The 22,906-nt window shown below is 33.2% G+C and overlaps 1 protein-coding gene across 1 annotated transcript in view; it reads right to left on the bottom strand.

Moving 5' to 3' along the window:
• Gyc88E (Guanylyl cyclase at 88E) overlaps positions 1 to 22,906 on the bottom strand; it is a 97,864-nt gene that overhangs the window by 23,713 nt on the left and 51,245 nt on the right. Inside the window, exon 2 of the mRNA XM_076130726.1 lies at positions 484 to 659. Coding sequence (XP_075986841.1) covers positions 484 to 651 — 168 coding nt within the window. The 5' untranslated portion in view covers positions 652 to 659. The remainder of the gene's footprint in view (positions 1 to 483; positions 660 to 22,906) is intronic.

Here is a 22,906-nt window from a genome sequence, read left to right on the forward strand (position 1 = left end):
TGAAGTAAAATTAGTTTAACGTGAATAATCGCTTTGTTTTGTAAAATTTTCTCAATGTAACTCATCTATTAGGTACATAGTACCTATTAACCCTTACGTTTTATTTACTGTATAAAATTACGATTGTACACCTTCGTCTAAAACAACGCAATATTTTAGGAATGACAGAATTACTCACAAATAATAAGAGTTGATTTTAACATTGGGAAGTTTATCGTTGATTTCACCATTTTCACTTAGGAATATTAAAACATTATTTTTCGTTTCAATAGACATACCTGAAAGGCTTTATATCGGACTTAGATCAGATTAAAGAATTTACACTATGGTTGATACAATACTTGATCATGCGAGGAGCTGCAATAATAATCAGCGATATGTGAATTAGCGATAATATGATTATTTCTGCCATCAAATCCATGAGATTATCATCCATCATTAATGCCATCAGTTTAAGAACTACTCTTAAAAATGAGTTGTTACCTCTTGTGCCTTCTTCGCTAGCCTAGTGATCAAGTTCTCCGGGTAGACCTGGTGCACTGAGAAGGAAGGCTGTTCGACTCCCGCTTGTCTCCTGATGTCCTCCCATCGTTCCTCGCCGTACGTCTGGCGGATGTACTCCGCCATGTTCTCGAGAAGGAGCCCGTACATTTTGGAGCCTGAAACAATATGAAAATAGTTGTAGTGATTGTTGGTAAAAGTTCTTGTTTAAGGTATACATATCATATATCGCGGAGAGACCTGTATCTAGCAAAATTTCAGTTATGGGTAAAAAATATCGAAAGAGCAATTTCTTGTAAATATTTTTTTTCATTTGGATATATTTTTTCTCTTTATGAGGAATTGCAAACTGGCAAATCCATTAATTTGAAAAATAAAGTGTCTATGAGTTATTTTGTTTTCCTCAATCTAGTTACTACTAATAAGTATAAAGGTTTTTAGCGTAGTCATGTAGTAAAAATGCACACATTATTATTATAAGAGCTTTCTCTGGAGTGCAAAGATCACGAAATGTCATCTTAAAATTAGCTCAAGAAACAAAGTGTCAATGCTAAGTAAAACCTCACATTAACCTGAAACTTTCTCTCTATGCTTTTAATATAACACTCTTCTTATAAGTAATCTAGAACAGTTCTATTAAATCATACATACTAATATTAGAAATGCAACCGTCTGTCCATCTGTTAGGATGTAACAGCTAACCCCCGTTTTCTGAGGTGCATTAAGCGGTAGTTTATCTACTCAGTAGTGTTAAAACTAATATAAAAAAAACGGCATTGAATAGTTAAACTACCGCTAAATGAACTTAGAAACCGAGGATAAGTCGGCTAAACCACTGAACAAATTTTGATGAAAAGTAGCTCGATTACGTTTTCCAGGCTAAATCACTGAGCTGTTTTTGATGAAATTTAGCATGGGGCATATGGGGCTAGTTGAAGACCATTGACCAAAATTTCAGTCACTTTTAATAAAAAATCGAGTAAACCGTTAAGAGACCCTTTTGTATGCGAGTGGAGCCGCGTGGTAAACTAGTATTCTATATTTTAAGAGCTATTAGTATATGCTATGAACACATTAGTAGTTATCTCTAACATTACGCCATTACCGCTTCATGTCAGGGAGTTGCCAGCTGTAAATTATTTTCCGATTTCCGCGTTCTGGTCATGTTTGGTCATTGACCCACATCGATGTAGGAAATGGGCTTAAAATATATTGCTTTATCTACGGTACGATTGAATGGGAGTTTATTATTTTTGAAGCTTTCTACGTCGGCTTTTGGTTTTTTGTTACATTTCGAACAATTGTAAACTTTCTGCTGCTGATTTAGCCTTAAGTGTAAAATGCTTTGATTGTTTTAAGAATGTGTCTGTTACGAAGAAAGTTTATAGAATAATCTAATTTTGAATCAATAAAATAACTATTTAAATAAGATAAATACATTTTGTTTCTTAGTTGGCACTCAAGCAATATTTTACATTAATCATTAAATACCAATTAAACAAGTGGAAGCGGCTTTGACTCATATTTTATATAGGACCTACCTGCTGTTATTTTTTGTTTGTTTTTGTTTAAGAACTAGCCTTGAGCCTATAAAATATAGTCCGACAAAATATATGAGGTCCTTGAAACAAGACTGATATTCAGAATTTCCAAACTATTCTAAAAGTCTGTCCAAACAAATGACGTCTTCGTCGCCTCAGATTTCTTTCGACCCTAGTGTTGAAGATAAATTGTTTAGATATAAAAGGAGAAATCCAAATTTCATCTTAAATAAGAAGCCGTTTGTAAAAAGATCATGATCCTTCGTGGTATGGAGAGCCCGTTTGGATGTCGGTTATCATGAGTAGCAATTGCTTTTGAATAGGAAACTAGCCAAAGTAAATAAATTAGGATATCTAGATAGAATACTATGTATTATTACAGAAGCCTGTCTTTTGCCATATCTTAATCTCACTCATTGTCGATTGCTGAATGGAGTACTAATGTTTGAGCATAGTTAGAGTAGTTTATAAGACCGCTATTGTCGAAACTTCATTAATTCTAATACGTACCGTTAGTAATCTTTTAAGCCCAACAAAATGGTAGAATTTCTAAACTTCCAAAAGATCTATTTATAGCTCATACCCGTCGCTGTCACACTACTGGGTAAAGGCTTTTGTAGATTTCCAGACTTAAAAAATTTTCGTAAAAAATTACAAAAGGTATTGAAATTTTACTTTAGCATAGTTTTCTTATTGTGCATTTCATGAACCTTTCTGAACTCTTAACTCAACTGGTCCATACATACACTAGTTTTCTACATACATAGTCTTTTATTAACAGAGCCTTGTTACAAGAGAATTGTATGAAACCTTTGTTTCAGTGAAGTCTAGTGAATATGCCACTGGATTGCTCGCGCTGACGAACGCTCGCGAAATATCGCTCGTATATCATTGCAGTGTTATAACCCTGATGGATGACAGTCAACAAAATAAAGCAACTACTTTTGGAAACAATTTTATGAATAACTAACGTTCTAATCCTAGTGACATTATAATTGCGAAAGTTTGTGAGGATGGATGTATGTTTATTACTTTTTTACGCAAAAACTACTGACCGGATTTAAGTTTAATTGTACATACAAGTATTTAGATTATAACCTAGATTCACTAATAAGATTTTTCTCGCAGGTTACGCTTAAACGCAGATGAAGCCGAGGGCCAAAGATACTACATAATAAATAATGGTTACTTTGAATGTGGAGGTAATTTAGCCAATTTAAACTTACATGCTAATAATCTTATGGTCAAAGAGTAAAATTCTATTCTTGATATAAATACTATCTTTATTGCTTTCTGAAAATATTAGTATGAAAAATATTTCAGCAAACCTAGAGACATTCTATCTGGCTGCAAAATTGTCTTTAATTTGCCCTCAAACGTAGTTTCAATGTCAACGTCTGTGGACCCTGATCAAATGAGACATATTTAGGAGGATTCCTTAAGTAAATAGTTTTCACTTAAAATTAGTATTTATGTCAGACTATTGCACCTCAAGTTTTATTTACAAAGCGTGACAGGAAAATCTATCTGTGAAAGGTAGATTTGCAACAAATCTGTGACGTGCATAGATAAGGTTATAAAAAATAAAAAAAAAAGATCGAAAATAGTGGCCTATTATGTGTTCATGACCAAGTGTATATGTTACTGTAAAAGCCCGAACTGTGGTAAATCCTAAGATTTTCCGGTAGAACCTAAGATTTACCAACTCTCAATGGTAAAAGTAATGCAATAGGAAAAAATAATGCAATAGTAACTCTACGTTTTTAAAAGTCAAACTGTTTTGTTTAACTGGTTAGTGTGATTATTTACGCACATAACGCAGAAAAACATAAATTTTATCGACGAAATCATTAAAGAGCGGATCTACAAGCAAAAGCTAAGGTTGTATCAAGTTTCATTCATGTACTATTATTAACTTTGTGTAACAGAAATCACATTATATCGATGCCATTACTCGTAAAGGAAAATAATAACATACCTATTTGGACAAAAGAAACAGGAAAAGAAACGGAATTGAATAAAAAGAAAGAACCGGCCAAGTGCGAGTGGGGCTCGCGCACAAAGGGTCCTTTCCATTTCCTATAAAAATCTCGTTTGTAGAATAGGAGCCCTCTTAAATATTTATTTTATTGCGTTTTTATAATGTATTTGTTGTTACAACGGCAACAAAAATACATGAAAATTTCAACTGTCCAACTGTCATGGTTCATAATATACAGCTAGGGGGGCTATCACGTATCTCAGTTGACAACCATTCGAAAACCACTATCGCGTCCATTGTTTTTTCCCTTAGGTTATAGTGATTAATACGTTACGTCAAAGCAGTAATGTACTGAATAGTGACCATAGATTTGACGTATAATAACTGTCAAAAATACGTGATAAGCCCGCTGGTGATCTACAGACAGCGAAGTCTCAGTAATAGGGTCCCGTTTTTCCTCTTTGGATACGGAACCCCTAAAACAGTTTCATGTTGATATTGACTCTGTTTTCCTTTAATAATTATCCTATTGGTATAAAAAATAAACGACGTGTACTAACAAGGCGGTGACGTAAAGGATTGTTTATTTGTTTGTTTTGTTACACCAAGTTTTTGGGAAATTGTGCCATGTTTTTGTTGTTAGAAACTCTTTGTGTATTATTTCCCATCAATTACACTAGTTGAAGGCAACGTTAGATAAAAAAGAAAAGGTAATTATTGTAATAAGTTACAAAACTTGACAAAATGGAAGTCATGTCTTGACCTTTCAGACTTACCAAATTTCATTGAAATCTGTCCTATAGCTTATTGTGAAATAGTAACAATCATATATGTCTTATAGCGAATTATAATATTATGCTATATTCTACATAATTACCTTGATTTACGCCGTAGATTTGATCAGAAAATTATATAACCAGTGTAACCAAGTACGTAACCAGTAACATTGGTTAAATTTTCACATTCTACATATTATTATCAGTATTCTAACTTTCTACTCTATTTTGAATATCCTTTCGCACTAAAGCTATCCTTCAATTTTTCTTCTTACACCTATTTATTTGCATACAAATCTTTACTACAGTACATATATTCTACCTATTTGGCTACCAATCGGCTTATAGTCTAGACTATATTAAGGACTTTATAATACAGTATTAAAGTACTTAACGATACATTTTATGTCGCCGACGTCAACAACACACCGTGTGGTCGGCGACATTATTGCTAACTAATGGACTGTATACTGGCTTCATACATTAATCTTTTAGAGCACTGTTGTAACGAAATTTTTAAAATGAATCAGCTACGGTAAGTATTAGCGCAGTATTGATGGATGTACCTAAATCATTATTTATTGCCCATAACATAATTCTATTCAATTATATTAGTAACTAGCTGACCAGCGCAACTCCGCTTGCGTCACATAAGTGAGAATGGGTCATAATTTACCCAGTTTTTGGATTAATGTTTTTAAACTCTCGCGACTAGTACACATAATATTATAATGCAACGGGTCTTATACGCGATTGAAAATTTAAAGGTTTGGATACCTTATTTGCTGCCCGACGTTTCGATCGCATTACAACGACCGTGGTCACGAGCTGACTGCTCAGAGTCAGCTCGTGACCACGGTCGTTGTAATGCGATCGAAACGTCGGGCAGCAAATAAGGTATCCAAACCTTTAAATTTTCAACCAGTTTTTGGAATATTTTTTATTGATACTCCGCTCCTAATATTTGTAGTGTAATGTTATAAAGCCTATAGTCTCCCTCAATAAATAGGCTATCCAACAGTAAAATATTTTTTCAATTCGCTCCAGTCGTTTCTGAGATTAGCGCGTTCAAACAAACAAAGAAACAAACTCTACAATTTTATAATATTGGTATAGATTACTTTATTGTTTAAGCTAATTAATATTTCAATTCTGTAAGTCGGGTAATGGTTTCTCATCTCCTGGAACGACAGGTCGGCGTCAGAAAATTTTACCACAATGTTCCCTTTCAAAGACCTCTTATAAAAGTTCTCAGGTGTAAAATGCTGTCTCAAGATGCTTTACACCATCAGAAATAGTGTTAATTTCAAAATATAATTATTTCGTTTATCATATTAATACAACACTGACTATTTTTAAATGGTTAAATTTTAATTGCGTCTCAAATTCTCAATAACAACCTTTTGGATGAGTAATAGTCGTGTTTTGTACGGGAATGATTAATAACTTTCCTTATAAGAAAGTTTAGGGTTACGCGATAAATATGAGTTTGTCCTCTCGACCTTGAACTTGTATGTTGAATCAACAAGTTAATAAAAACATGACAGATTTATAGGTCGCTTAGTGGTTGTAAATTCGAAGTATGTTTCTCATTATAATATTGCTTGTTAAGATTTTTAATTTGTGGTTATATTTCTGGTTTCTCTCTCTAGTTAACTAAGCAAGAATCTTATGGTTACCAAGTGTGCAGAGTACAGATTATACTAACTCTCTATTCCTTCTTATTAATGTTAAGGCAAGGTGTTGCAACGTTTTTTAATAAAAGTAGTGTGTGCTTATTTTAAATATATTTTTGTGTGTTTTGTTGGTATGTTACAGTATAAATTAGCCAATTTACGGTTTATCTACGCTACAGACTGTAGAAGTTTAACAGTTGAATGCGGTTCATGCTTTCATTTATACTAACCTAACCTTTTTACTACTATAAATATGTGCCCAATTTACATAGAGCACCAAAACTAATAAGTTTAAAGAAAATAAGGTTACATTTTCAGTATTATCTTGGTTCAATAAAAACAAGCTGTGTTTATACTTTGCGGGCTCGTTGCGAAGATCATACGCTTTCGTAAACGTGTTGGGTTACTAATTGTGTCTATTTATGGTCCCCAAAATTTTAATAGGACCTAAGGTTTTAGTTTAAAGCCTTGTTAGATTTTATAGTTTCTATTTTAAACCGTGTTAGTAAGTTGAGGTAAAGGGTAGGAGATTTTTAAATATTATAGGCTTATTTACAACATATTTGCCATACTAATAAACAATGTTTAAGCTTATAGTAGTTGTATGGTGTTTTGTATTTCAACCGTTTAAAACAGGGAGCCACCACGATTATGGCGCGATAGACTAAAGAATGTAGTATAATTGTAATGTTCATTGTGTTTTCATGCGATGGCCAAGTCGATCTATTTGTTTTAAACGTTATTTTTATATTGGCATGATAATAACTTATGTAATAACTTAAGACAGAAGGTCCTTTAAGTAGAGACTAAATAGATTAACCAACTTGGTATTACATGGATTCACAACTTTTACGGTAGAGAGACTAAGCTGCGAGACTTGGGTTTCTACAGGATGTTTTTGAAAGCATTATATATTTATAAGTAAAGTAACAATCAGGCTATTATTAAGAATAATAAAACAATCAAATATGTAGTTTAAACAAAGAAATATCGTAATTTTTAAGACCAACTACGCTCTAACGCCCATGTAATTGGGTACTAGCACACTGCCATCTCTCACAAATAGTTTGTAACTTCGAACTGACACAGAATTTCCTAATTGTGAATACTTCATGTAACCTTTGTAACAATTGGATGGTTCACGCCTCCACAAAAGGGCCGTAGTATAGATTTCCTAGTTTTTTATGGTACTGATTAGTTTCAGTCTAAAGTTGTAAGAAAGCTTTGGAGGCAGCGTTGAACGGGCTGTAGAAATATTTTTTTACAGTCGGTAATAGTACTATTAGGTATGAAGAGTTTAACTCTTAAAATGTACTAAAAAAAAGACGGACGAATTGAGAACCTCATTCATTGAGAGTCAGTTAAAAATAGTTTCTACGACACTTTCGCTACAGACCTTTCAGCAAGACTTCACCAATGTGATCTGGTTTATTTTGTTTAAGATAATCCTTAGTAATAAAAACAATCATATTATTTCGTAAAGTAAGATATTTGTTCAGCATATCAGCACATACTTCAACACAGCCTGTTTATGACTTGTGTTTTACGACACACACCATGTCGTTAACCCGCGGAAATGTCACACGCAGATTTGAATTTATTTATTTACACTGTTATAAGCTTTGGGAAACATTATCAGTGCTGAAATTCAGCATTTATGAGGACATGAAGTTATTGAAGCGATTATTTTTACGTTCGCCGTAGGAAATTTGAACGTTCGTGCAAAGTTATTCTTTCCCCACATACACGCTTGAAACAAAAGTATCTTACTGGATTTTTTTGCGAAATTTTTTATTAATTATATTCAGTGTCCCACTGCTGAGCAAAGGCCTTTGTCCTGAACTTCCAAACCCTTTCAGCAACGCATCAAGATCATTTGGCCCCCTACCACATTGCGAATGAGAGAACACATTGGTAGACCTACTACATTGGGAGCTCCTCGCATGATCAATTATTGTATCAACCACATTGTGTATCTTTTGGCGATTGAATAGAGTGGCCGTGAGTTTCTTGTTAGCTCTTCTCATAAGGCTCTACCCCCTTTCCGAGCTAGTGGTAGATTCACTAATTGTAACGACTATCATAGGTGTCAATATTTGATCTAAATGAATAAATGAATTGATTTCGATTTAGAAGATATTGAGAATATCTATTGTTTAACGTTCTTATAGCTAAGTAGATTTTAAGATCATACAGAGGTCCATACAGACGAAACCACTATTTAAATAGTCAATAATAACACCTATAAGCATAGTCGTAATAAAATATAATTACAATAACAATATGACTCGAAATGACCCTTCAATGTTATTTATAAGTGTTGTCAAACTCCCAGGCGGTCGCTCAAATGTAAGGCCAAGATCACATTTGCATCAAATGAGACCGTTTCACTAATCTAGCCGTTGGATAACCACATCACGTCTGCACCATACCTAATTAGGTACATTGACGTACAATCTTAGTTAGATTAATGAGACGTACACGTGACAAGCTGTGAATGGCGATGGTTTGGATTATGAACCTTTTACTGTCAAGAGCTCGAGCCTATTATAGCAAGAGAGTTTGTCAGAGCATAGTTCGATAGGCTAGCTACATTATGTAAAGTAAAAAGGATTATACATTTGATGTGTATATAAGATAGCTGACCCGCGCAACTTCACTTGCGTCACATAAGAGAGAATGAGTCAAAATTTTCCTCGTTTTTGTAACATTTTTTACTGGCTTCTATTGGTCGTAGCGTGATGATATATAGCCTATAACCTTCCTCGATAAATGGGCTATTTAACACTGAAAGAATTTTTAAAATCGGACCGGTAGTTCCTGAGATTAGCGCGTTCAAACAAACAAACAAACAAACTCTTCAGCTTTATAATATTAATAATTAATAATAGTAATAGTATAGATAGTCGGGTAGCGGAGAATGTAGATGTGGCAGGTTATATTCCAGGTCTACGAGATCTCTTTACAAGTTTCTAAGTAGGTTTACAATATTTTTTATCAAGTATTTTAGTGCTAGTCGAGCTATATTGTGTGCACTTTGTTATACTGTCTTGCTAAAGATTTTAATTAAACTTAGTGACATATGCCCGGTTTCTGAGTATATTTAGCAGTAGTTTATCTATGAAATAGCGTTTTTTATATGATTTTAAATAGATAAACTACCGCTAAAAGTACCACAGAAACCAGGGGGATAAAAACCTTCAAACACACGTCATATGTGTCGCAAATTAGATCTGCATACCCTAGATTTGTTTTCCAAGTTCACGCGTAGGAAGCCAGTGATTACGCCAGACGGTCATCACAGCTAAACAATTAAGTGTCATCAATCAACATGGACTCTTTGTGACGTGATTTGTGAAGCTGCGACCTGCCAATATGAAGCCTTAATGGGGTTAATCGAGTAATGTACAAGTTACTAAAGCTATAGATATATAGATTTGCAGACAATGGGATTGTTTTAATATTGATTGCTAAGTGACGGAGAGTGAATCAAATTGATTTTAGTAACCTACGATTCAGTGATGATTAGGTTCATAAGTTTAATAAGTTTTTGCAAATCCATTCTAATATTACAAATGCGAAAGTCTGTCGGTTGCTTTTAGACTAAACTGCTGTACCGATTGCAATGAAATTTAACATGAAGACAGTTTAAGATAGCTTATCAATCGTAAAGTACCTTTTTTCCTTCTTTAAGAGTCTGATACAGAAGATAAAATCTTGAAGGCAGAAGGCGCATCACGAGTCTGTTAGTTATATTTATGTTTGTTTCAGTAATTGTTTTCATGTCAAGTAAAACTTGTCTAAGACAGCCGTATGTTGTATCTGTGACTAATGTTCACACATAACTTTAATAAAGATTAATGATAAGTAAATATATCATTCTAAGTTTATAACATTAATCATTGTGATAGTTTATCATAATGTAAATTTGTCTCCTCTGCTGATTGTTAAAGATGGTTTACTTAAGAAGTACATTTTAATTAGAAGCCTTCTATCGGAAAAAGTTTTTAAACGAATCTCGCAGCAAAAAATCTTTGAAAGATACTATAGATGTGTATAATTGTGCTACATATCTTTATCTTAAGAGTTCGAGAGTTCCCTTTTTAATTAAGATAAAAGATATTTAAGGAATTCCCTGAATCCTTTTACAAACTTAGGGTTTACTGAATTCAACTTAGATTTCTTTAGTGTTTGAATAAAAAGTAAAAATATTTAGCTTCCGACACACGTATCAAGAGATCGTTCAATATCGACGACAAAATATTGTTATGTAAATCAACCTTTTCATGTAGATCCTATTTTGTGAACGTGTTCCGACTGAGTAAATACAAAAGTATACCTAACCATACATCATCATGGTCAAAGTCACTAAGGACAGTTAACAGGACTTCAAAGGCATTATCATCTGTACAATGGCCGCCATGTCTAATATTAGCAACACAATGCGACAATTGCGCATGCGTCCGCGCCGAAAAAGGCGCGCCAAAACCGCCTAGCCCAATATGGCGGCCGTTCTCGGCGGTAAAATCTAATTCATGCACCGTTTTCCGTGTGTTAATGGTAGCGAGACAATTATATAATATGTTTGTATTGTCCCTGTGTTTCGGGAAAGGTTTTACTGTTATTGTTTAGAGGTAAACCACCCGGAACTTGTAAGAATTTAGCTGTGGTGTGGAATTGCATTTAAAGATAGTAAGTTTCAGAAAGTACACTATATATCAGCCTAGCCTTTTTCCAACCGTGTTGGAGTCGATTTCCAGTCTCGCCGGATGCAGCTGGATACCATTATTTTCCATAGAGCGATTGCTTATCGGACCTCCACAACTCAGTAACCTGGGTTATAACACGATACCCTTCGGTAGAACTGGTTGTCAGACTTTCAAGCTTCTGACTACAATTAACGACTGTCAAAGATCTTGGAAAATGACAGCCGGGACCCACAATTTAACGTGCCTTCCGAAATATGGAGAAGTGCCTTCAGAAAGGGCACTGTATTGTGGATACGTTTTTTACTTTCAAGACCTACTCGTAGTGGCCCATCGTAGTACAATGTGCGTCTCTTAAAAGGATCATAATATTCAGTATTCCGAACGAAATCGCTCAGTTCAATGGTACCTATTCAAAATAGATAAAAAACTAGTTTTATATAAACGTGAGCCGGATGACGACTGAGACGTGAGATCTTGTCTTCAGATTGTATTTCTTCCACTCACGGACGACCAGGACCACATATGGTATACTTACCTATTTAGCAAATGATACTGATCGTTATCGTTCGTAGTTAGCTATATTTTAATACCTCAGTCCGAACTAATTATTTTATAGAAAGCTGCTGAAGAACAATATGACAACAGAATTCCAGATGCATTTTATTATGCTAGAATTGTATGAATTCACAGATAATAATTTCCATTTTCTAAGTTATAAAGATATAATAAATTTGATCCCTTTGTAATCTACAGTAATTTCTTCTACGGTTGTGTGTATAAACAAGAAGCTAAAAAAGGTGACCCATATTTTATCATCCGTCACTTACCGGCCTTCGTATTGACGCTTCGACATTGCAGGCCAAAATAAAAGTTAAAATTATCATAGTTATTGCAATAATAACATTGTCCCGTATCCCTGGATATTTTTAGACCCCCTGACCTCGAATTACCCTATTTGTATTACCTTCGCACTTTCGCTATTGTCTCAAAAAGGACCTCCCTACGTGACGAATTTGTGAAATAGAAAACATAATTCGCAGTACCCGATAATAGAATAGAGATTACGTTTGCAAAATATTTTTGGTTGGAATAAAATAGTAGGGGTTCTTAAATCCGGTTACAAAGGTCGACAGGAATGATTACAATACCGCATCATATTCAATTATGCGTAAAAATGGGCATTTTTTGTAAGGGCCCATGATACCCAGCCTTTTGAATTTGCTAGAGTTTTTATTAGAACGGAAACAATATCTTTGAACAAACCTTTACTCAGCCAAATTGTTTTATAGACAACGACACAGCATAGAAATTGTAATTTGTAAAATATGTTATTGGCAATCGAATGTGCTCAATAAATTCCATGAAAATTGTAAATACTTTTGTATTAAGTATATAAAATAACTATGTGTGTATTGGAAAAATTATATCACTTGCTCTATCGTTGAAAAAAACATCGTAATGAAACCTTGCATGCTTAAAAATTTGTTTAATGCATTTATTGACGGCATGTAAAGTCCCCAACCGCATTAAATTTGGTCAGAGTGGCGGGCTCAAGGCCTAACACTTCCCTCGTTTGGGAGGAGACGCTTGCCCAGCAGTGAGACAGTAATGGGTAAAACAAATAAATTATATTTAGACTTTAAATTTACAACAATCGCAATCGATAAGAAATCGTCATGTTGGCTCCACGCTAAGCCTTAAAAGGTCGTACCTAGATTCAATCCCACATTGTTAGAATAGGTCACTAGTAGGCGTCTAAACTATATGTAAACAAACTCATAAAGTTTTCAAAGAGTAAGTAAACGTAATGAATCACAATGAAAGGTTAATTCTTTGGCGAGCCTAATGCGAATCTATGACACTATTCTACAGTGAAAATCTCACTTTTATAGTTTTGTTTTTGTTGATGTCTGGTGATAAGTAGGGCAACCGGTCACTGGATGAGTGGAATGTATCAACTTTATCGTGTCAGGGTCGGCCATGTTTGACGAATGATAGTGGTTATAGATTCCTTATTGCTACTGTCACCATATTACGTTGATGGGGTGTCGTGTTACATTCGTTTGTTTTTGGGAACTATTGTTTTATGTGATGTTTCTATTAGGATATGACGTCAGTAAATGTACGTTGTATGTTACATGTAATTTACCGACACGCCTAAGAACAGAAGCAGTGTTAAATGATCGAATTAAGTAAAACATTGCATTTCATTTCTCTTTTTATGTCAGGCTCTATTCTTCTAGATTCCATGGCTTTCTATGTTTCTATTTAAGTGCATATTCAAATATTTTTATGCCCTACTAATGGACATAATAATTTAACATTATAAAGAAAATGCTACAAAAAAAATAACAGTTTTACTGCACAATTTTTTGTAACTTTAACAGACAAACGAAACTAAACGAAGACGAAGAACGACTTTATCATACCTATAATAATTTAACCATATCTAGAAATTAGACAAATACACAAATAGCTTAGACAAATAGCCAATAGGAGACATTGAAGTCTTTAACTTTAAAAAACAGCCATAAAACCAAACCATCTACAATAAAGACTAATCTATCAAGACACCACAAAAGTTTTCTAATTTGTTTCCAATAGAAGCGTTAATATATTAACGTAGTAAAGTCTGGCGTTGTATCAACTTGTGCCGCGATGTTGTCTGCGCTCTTGAACAACAGATGACGACAAACCTCCAGTGCTGCAAACTTTTGTCATAACTCATGTAATACTCTAGTGATTAGTACATGCTTATGTAATTAGTTCGGTTTTATACTTTCATATGCGAAGATTTAATGGATGAAATAATGTATTTTAAGGGTTGTTTTTCTTAAACTTTATTAACAAGACCTTTAGACAACAAAGGGCTACGGCCACATAGGGAAACACAATATATGTACATAAAAAAAAAACTCATTTCTAAAATGAAGGTGATCAAAATTCATGAAATAAAGAAAAAATAATTAATTAATATGTTCTTTTTTTAAGGTTGTAGGGTACTTATTGATTAATAGAATATTTTTTTTATTACATTGTTTTATCATCAAAACCATCGTTTCATTCCTGTTTAGTACACGTTGCTTAATAATTACACGACCTCCATCATAATCTTATCCTAATAAAGAATCAGTGATATACCATTCCATGAGAACACAAGAATTTTCGACAAACGTTCAGGACCTTATTTTTTCAACATCTTTCTAACAACTCATTTTTCTAGACAGCGATAAAAGGTAGAGATAAATAATGTTTCAAATTGCACTTTTTTTTCTTTAAGTTTTAATTTTTAGGATTACAAAGTTATTTTCCTCTGGCGCTATACTTTTATATATTCCGAGTTTCACAAAGAATTGTACACTTTTAGAAAGATGTTTCGAATAAAAAGTTATATTGCGGATATAAAAGCTATCATCATACTTACATTTGCAAGAAAAAGAAAACAGATTGTTGCATTACAAGTAGCATTTTCCCTAAATTGTTTGTAAAAGGTGATGAATGAAATTGACAAAAACTCCATTTCAATTCTAGTTACACACGCTTTGTTACTATTTCAAAATGAGTTCATAAACAATGCCATAGACTCTATGCGGATTGAAATTAATTATTTTTTAAACCTGATAAATATTTAATTTATTTTAACTAGTTCGAAAAACCAGTTTTGAAATTTTAGATTATTTAATAAATATTTCACCAGGTGCTTTATAAACTAGCCTCATTTATTCGGTCCGCCATTTAAACAACCCGATCAAAAAGGTAGGTATTTCGTTAGTGAACGCTTTGACATTCAACTTTTTTAATATCTGCACCCTTTGAACGAGACTTGCATTTTATGCCACGAGTTTTTATCGACTGCCTTCTTTTTTTATTTTAAATTTGACGTTCCATATTTGAATATTTAGATCGCTTGTAATAAAAATACCTTTGTAGGATTTTAGGGTGACATTGGAGGATACTGAATAGCGAAACTATTTAATATTTATTTTCATTTTGTTGCCAAATACTATGTTGCATAGGTAAAAATAGAGTGTATTAAATGTAAACCTATCCACTGAAAACCTTTATTCGGTAGGTTTCACCACACAAAGTGTATTTTTGAAAATTTTATCTATTTGCCGTCATAAGACTATCACGTTTCAGAAATGTTTTCCAATACTAAGGTCCAGTTTCAACGTTTACATTTAAATGACAGATAATCTGTTAAATAAATTGATAGCAAATATATGAAAACAACTGTCAAAATCCCTTCGAATAGATATCTAATAAAAATTGGCCAGTAATTTCGGTAGTCGTTTTTGTTTACATCAATATTTTTCACAAATAGGCTGTCACGCGCAAAGCTCTTCCATAACCATAAGGTTTTGTTAAGGCAGATAGCAGGTGGTACAAAAACCTTGATAGATTATTCAGGCGCCTAGGGCCCTAATAAAAATAAATTCTACGGTAATAAACCACAGATGACACACGCATTTGGCCGCCATATTAAATATTACACATTTTTATTATAATAATCCTTAAAGACAGATTTACCTGTGAATTTCTTCGAAGAAATGTGTGTCATTTTCTTTTTTTTTCATCGGACAATTCACATACGGTTATTTGACTCCAAACTAAGCAGAGCTCGTACTATGGCTACCAAATAACTAATAAACATACATAAATACTTTTAGATACATACTTATACAGATATTATGATACATTAACAACCAGGCTCAAAACATATACTCGTGCTCATCACACAAATATTTCTCCCATGTGGGATTCGAACCCACCACGCACGCCGCCACTACCACTGCGTTAAACGTGCAATTAATTTAAATAAATATTTTAAAAAATTGTCTTGGTATTTTATTAGAATAGAAATACGTTTCGTTTTCCAATTTATCGGAAACTTGGGTTTCAATTGAATTTTAGAGGCAGACTAATGTTAGTAAAGGAATAGAAATGGAGTGTAATAGATACAGATTTTTGTGTAGGTGTTTCTTTACTAATTTACTTATGTAAAGAGTTTTTTGTTTAAAAACACATTTCTAACACGTTTTTTATAGTTGGGTTTGAATAGCTATTTTGATCAACGATAGTCACATTTATAAGCTTTTGGCTACAAGCTAGTATCACGCTATAAACTAAGAAAGCTGTGTTCTCCACTGCTATTGTTTATAAGAATAATTTTATTGTTAAGTATTGATGAAAATTAACAAACACCAGATACTATTATGAAAAGGAATTTAAAGTCATTCCATCACGGAACAACACAATGGCACTAGAAAAAATTAACCCAAAAATGTTAGCATAAGATTAGGTACCTACAATCAAACATTGGATTTATTCCAATTCTACAATTATTACCAAAGAACAATAAATATATGTGAAAATTAAGTCACGATTCGTAATTTCTTTTCTAATCTCAATCTAGAAAAACATTTCTATCTGAGCAAAAGAAATATTTATTATTCCCCTGAGTGGCATTCATTCAGGTCACGATAACATGTAATAAAACAAATAATAAACACAGCACGGGCGCGGCCATTAACTAAATCAAAAATCAATAATATTATAGAAATGTTGACGCGTTCTTCATAAATAAATATTATATGGTTACAAGTAGATTATTAGAAACGTAATATTTTTTTTTAAGATTGGGAAAATTTGAACTTTTGGAAATACCTATAATACGGAGACTAAATCGTTTGATGTAAAGAAGTTATCGCATTCTTGCCAAAACTGTTGTTCGACTTTTAATGAAGCAATAAATAAATAGGAATTAATCTTGAAGTCATAACTTTTAAACTCTCGCGTTGCATGTTTAATGTATAATAGAATACGGGAAATAACCCGAACACGCATTTTACCTTAAAATCTATTCATCGTATTCTATTATACATTAATCTTGAAGTGCTTTAATGTCTGTTAAAAAGCAAAATAAGTGATTTGGAACCGTAAAGTATAATATTCCTTATTCTTAAATTTAACAAATTAATAAAATTAGAAAAATACCCTAAAATCTAAATTTAAACAACAAAATCGCGGTATATAATTGCAAAGTTTATCAAGTCGAGTCTTAATTAAATAATTAATAAAACTAACTAACAAGATGTCCTAAAGAAACTGTTTGCATAAACAACCTAAAGCCTACAATTAATGGCCTAGTGAATATTTATTCAGTTTTATTTTACATTTATTATCTGTGCTTTCAGCCATCTTTGTTCGGAGCAAATTGCTTCGGTGATTTGTAAAAACGATTTAGACGTTTTGGATATCATCGAAGACAATATAAATGAGTTTTTATCTCATTTTATTTTTTATAATGTTGAAATGTTTGAGAATTTCTTCATAACTGAGGTTATGTTGCTGAAAATCTTTTGTCATCATTTTTAATAATAACTTAACGCTTCTTTTGTCTGATTTTATTGTGGATGTGTTGGGTGTCGAGGGCGTTTATTTAGTTAAACCATAATAATATAATCATCACTACTTCTCGCAAGAATGTTCTAGACAGATTTTATTAAATTTTAAGACTGAAGTCTTGATTAATTCAATTCAGTTTGTAACTGCCATTCCCGAAATTCTTTCAACGCGGTAATTTCAATGATCATTTTAAAACTATTATATAAAATAAAGATAATCCCGCTCTACCAACAGACGGCTTTAAAAAAGCACAGCTTGCAAATAAACCGCTAATTTATGCTTGAAGCAGCCTGAACTAAACCTGAGAGAGGCGGACATAATGATCATAGTTTATGCGGAAATGCAAAATAGCTGCTTTTTATAGTCGTTAAGCAGAACGTTTATTGTCGATAACGCTTTGCTGACCTGCACTTGACCAACGTAGCTTTATATTTAAAAAGCCATTCGGAACTAATGGGGTGGTAAGATAAGTAGGGCTGTAAAGAGGAACTCTTTTGTTTACTTCTGAATGCAGCAAAAGAATTCCGTGAAAATAAAATAATATCTTCAACATTTACGTTGTTAACTATAAACTAATAAAATATAATACACATAAATAAATTTAAACAAATTTAACTTTATAAATACCGAATAATAGCCACAAATTGATGAAATAAAGGCAAGCAAATGTCCATTAATTAACAGAAAAGTAATTCATGGAAAACTAAATATACAATTAGGCTGGGCAGTGAAAAGAAGCACTACAATATGAGTACTATACACTATAAAGAAATTTATAGCTAAATCTATAGCTGTAATGGCTTATGTATGTGTGCGGTACACGGCCAGCGCAGGTGCAAGGCTTGTTCGTTAAAAAGCTTTGGAAAGCTTATAAGCGAGCTTATTAAATTTTTAATCGCGCTTTGAAAATATTGGAAAGCTAGTTTAAAAAAGTAAAAAGTTTATGATGCGGGTACTTAGTGTAATAATTAGTAGAATTAATATTATTATACTTTCTAAATAAATGATAGCAATAGATTTAAAAATCAAATCACTAAATTACTGTAATCAAAACAGTTTTCTTTGTCAACCAACTTTGTCAGCAGAATAAATATTCTCGTGCATCAATCTCATTTAGGTTTATGTCATTTACGGTTAAAAAACTCCTGAATTGATCAGTACGTAGTTGGGTAAACCATAGTTTAAGTAGCTCAGTAAATAATATGTCAGTTATTCTTCAGAAGCTAATAGGTTTTTCCTATTGTTCTTTATAAATAAAGAAGAACAAAGCGTATCAAAGGCGATATCAATTACAACCTAATTCCTAAGTAATGAGCTTCATTAACAAAGAGAGAGAAAACTGGAAATCACAGCTAGTACATAATACAGTACATAATACAATTTAGGAAAATAAGAATACAAAATAAGAAGCACAATAAGAAATACCAAATGTTTAACCGATTCATTGCCACCTTCATTTTCGTGAACAATTCAGCCAGGCCCCATTCATTGGTCGGTGGCTCACCATTTGAGCCATCGGCCTCCCTGAAGGATGACTCAACTGATGAGTCATTGGCTCCTTGTAATGATTTAATGCTTTTCGCCATCATTCGAGCCAGTCTGACAACCAGAAACGTGTTACTGTGTTCTCCTATTCGAATTTGTGGATAATAAAAGTTAATATGGCGTTTCAAGGTAGTATTTGTTGGTTTTAATGAAATATTGCAGAGGTAGTAAACATTTTAGTAGTATTCAATCATTATTTATTATTGTAATATTATTTGTAGATAATCAGGACTACGACGATTTTACTGAATGTAGCCAGGCAATGTTTACTGATTTCCATGATCAACAAATTGAAGATAAAGAAAATCAAGGTTTTCCAAGCTGTAGTCAATCGATTTTACAAAAAAGTGTACAAGATGTTTTGCGGCAGTTATACAAAAGGTTTATGACACCTGACTAATAAAAATATTCTCTAAATTGAAGGGCCAGGTCTGATATTCACGGAAATGTTTAATGAGATCTGAAAAATGGTAGTTTAAGTGTTTTTTTTTTTTAATATCCGTTTTTATACAATTTTGGTTTGACTCACCAATTGAGCCATCGGCCTTCCTAAAGGTTTTTTAATGACTCAACTGTTGAGTCATTGGCCATGAATCGGTTAATAGGTAAGATTCGGTAAGAATAAGAACCGAGGCAACACACCAATGACATTCCGAAGTTATGTGTGTATTAGAAATAATTATCACTTGTTCTAACGGTTAAGGAAAACATCGTGATAAAACCTTGTCCAGCTGTGGGACAAACGGTTGAGAAAAAAAAGAATAATACAAATACGTACACATGTATTGTGCATTGAGGCTATTTCCGGAAAAGTCCGGTTAGTTATAAGTTACTGCCTAAAGTCACATATTAGTCTCTCGGAAACACTTCTCAGCATCTGTTAAGGAAAAACTATGAAAATGTAACCGAAATAAGAACATTGCTGCATTTTGGTAGTAGATATTTTTGTTTTGCAAAATCTACCAAAAAAAAAAACTTATTTCAGCTTCCTTAGCAACTGAAAAAAGAAAATGTAAGAGATATTTACAAAGACCTACAGTTAGTGATTACGTTAGTGTATTTTTTCTGAACCTAAACATACCAACCTGTTATATTCTTTGTAAATCTACCAAAACCGATTCTCAGAAGTAACAATACAGGTTTGTAAAAATATTTCTGTAGTATGTTACCCGGATTACTAATACCCGGTATGTCGGTAACTATTGTAAAGCTATGGACACACTCATACTCAAACGTTTCACGGCGTGTCTGGGCGACATGTCAGCCAATGCCGGAGATCGCACTGTCCCGTCCGTTATATTTGAGCAACCCGTCTCTTCCGTTAGGTTCATTGCAACATGGCAAACCGTAGCATGTCAAGCGAAATCCGGCCACGTAGAACCACTTCACTTGTACTACGATTTTATTCAGACGGTACTATCGAGTATCGAGACTTTGACTATTAGAATATCTTTAAAAAAATATCACTTACGAGACCGGGAGCGCGAGAAAATTTTTCGATGGCTAACCGGTTGTCAAAAGATAGCTAGTTGTCTATAGTCGTCAGTAGGCAATCACTTCTCCCTAAAGTCGCTAGTGACACGTGTCGCAAGACATTTGTTCTCTAGTATATCCCATGCTTAACATTCTCATATGTGACGCTGAAATTCCTTCGCACAGTCTCCGTACTATTGTGTTAATCCTACACAGCTGCCAATGACTTCACAAATAAAACCTTTTTTGCTACATTCGGGGAAAGCTTTCTGGAGCTTTCCGATACCGTTTGTCAGTTACTGTACGACGATTGATGAGATTATCTGTTTATTTAGTGAAAGAAACTGTTAGTATTCACTTAAGTAACGTTGAATTTAGTCACTAAAGACTACTTCTTAAATAGTAAACCGCCTGTTATTATAAGAATCCTTTCTTCAACTCATTGCTGTGGTGCTCACTGCTGGGCTAGGGTTTCCTTCCAGAATGAGGAAAGGATTAGGCCAAGACCGACAGGAAAGGGTTAGGGATTAGATCAAATCCACGCATTAAAGTCCTGAAGTCAGTATTTGTAAGGAACAGGTAAAATTAAAGACACTACCATTATTATAATGTAGGTACGTAGGTTTAAGAAGGGACAAGCCTATTACCGTTACAATCTACAAGCTTAATAGAATCTGTTACTACCTTGAAATATGATTAGTCTCTACATTTACGGCCTAAGTCTAATATTACCAAGATATGTTAATATTTAAAGTTTGTAAAACGAACAGCTACTCTACGAAAGGCCTATTTTCGTGGAGCTATGTAGCCGACAGTGTTATTGTTACAATTCAGTTAGTATCTAGTTAAAATACATAGAACGTTAGTCTCCATACTTATTAGTACTTATTTTAGACCAAGAGCCTGTAAATACCAAACCATCAATTCTTTTATAATTACTGAAAGTTTGTTAGAGCATGAGATGTCATGAAATATATCAGTCACTGCTGAATGTGGAATAGCTCAGATGTTGTTTAAGCGAGTGCCGAGTGTGGAATATATGAAAGCAACTTAGATGATTCCTCAGTACCTAGACAGTCTTGCCTGTAATAAGCCCTGGCTAGATAACTATTTTTTATAGCAATTAAAACCACGTTCATACTAACTTTATTATAGACCAGTTGTGTTATATACTTAGTTATTAAAAATGTTGAAGGCATCAGCTAGTGATGAACTTTCAGGTTCCTTAAACCGATGAAGGCCTGGCTTTCACTAACTCTTAGTCTATAACGAAAAGCCTAAGGCAGCACTAACCGACATTGTAATTTTGACTTACGCTTGAACGAAGCGTGTTATATTTAAACGCAAATATTGTGCAAGCAATTTGTTTTCGCGCTGCATACATGTTTTTGACTTAAATATTATTTAAAGCGAAATAATATTCTGTATTAGATTATGTGAAACAAAGCAAATAAATACACGCACTCTTCTTCCAAAATTTGTGTCTCATGGAAATTAATTCAAACCATTAAATCCTTAAGAAATAATAATTCAATAATGGCAGACTTGAATTATTTTTTTTGTTAATTGAAATATCTATAATTTACGTAAACATCACAAAGTTAACCACTTTTAAAAGTGAAAACAGCATTTTTAAAACTTTTCCTTGAAAGTTAATGCACTTATTAGCAAAAGTATTTTAATACTAGCTGACCCGCGCAACTCCGTTTGCGTCACGTAAGAGAATGGTTGAAATTTTTTACCGTTTTTGTAACATTTTTTACTGGTACTCTGCTCCTTTTGGTCGTAGCGTGATGATATATAGCCTATGTCCTTTCTCGGGTATCAAAATATCTCCATACCAAATTTTATGCAAATTGGTTCTGTAGTTTAGGCGTGATTGAGTAGCAGATAGACAGACAGACAGAGTTACTTTCGCATTTATAATATTAGTATGAATTGTTGAATATTTCGATTCATTTCTTACAATGAACTTATTTTTTCAAATATATTTATGATGATCGTTATTCGAGACAATAAATCATTGGAAAAACGTACGTTTCTACGTTTATTATAGACCCGCGGCAATAATGCCTCGTTAGTCCATTGAAAAGAAATAAAAGACTGTACGTTATGATACGATGTCATTTGGCTTTAGCCTTTTCATTCATGAAAAAATTGTTTTAAAATAAATAAAAAAAGGTTAAATAATGAGTGTATTCTTGAAACAAGCCTTAACTACTTAATTACAAGATACTATTTTGTTGAAACTGTATGAAACTTACAGTATTTCTGATATATTATGCTTTCAATTACC

The sequence above is a fragment of the Anticarsia gemmatalis genome, chromosome 24 (assembly GCF_050436995.1).
Source record: "Anticarsia gemmatalis isolate Benzon Research Colony breed Stoneville strain chromosome 24, ilAntGemm2 primary, whole genome shotgun sequence".
In the NCBI taxonomy this organism is placed as follows: domain Eukaryota; kingdom Metazoa; phylum Arthropoda; class Insecta; order Lepidoptera; family Erebidae; genus Anticarsia; species Anticarsia gemmatalis.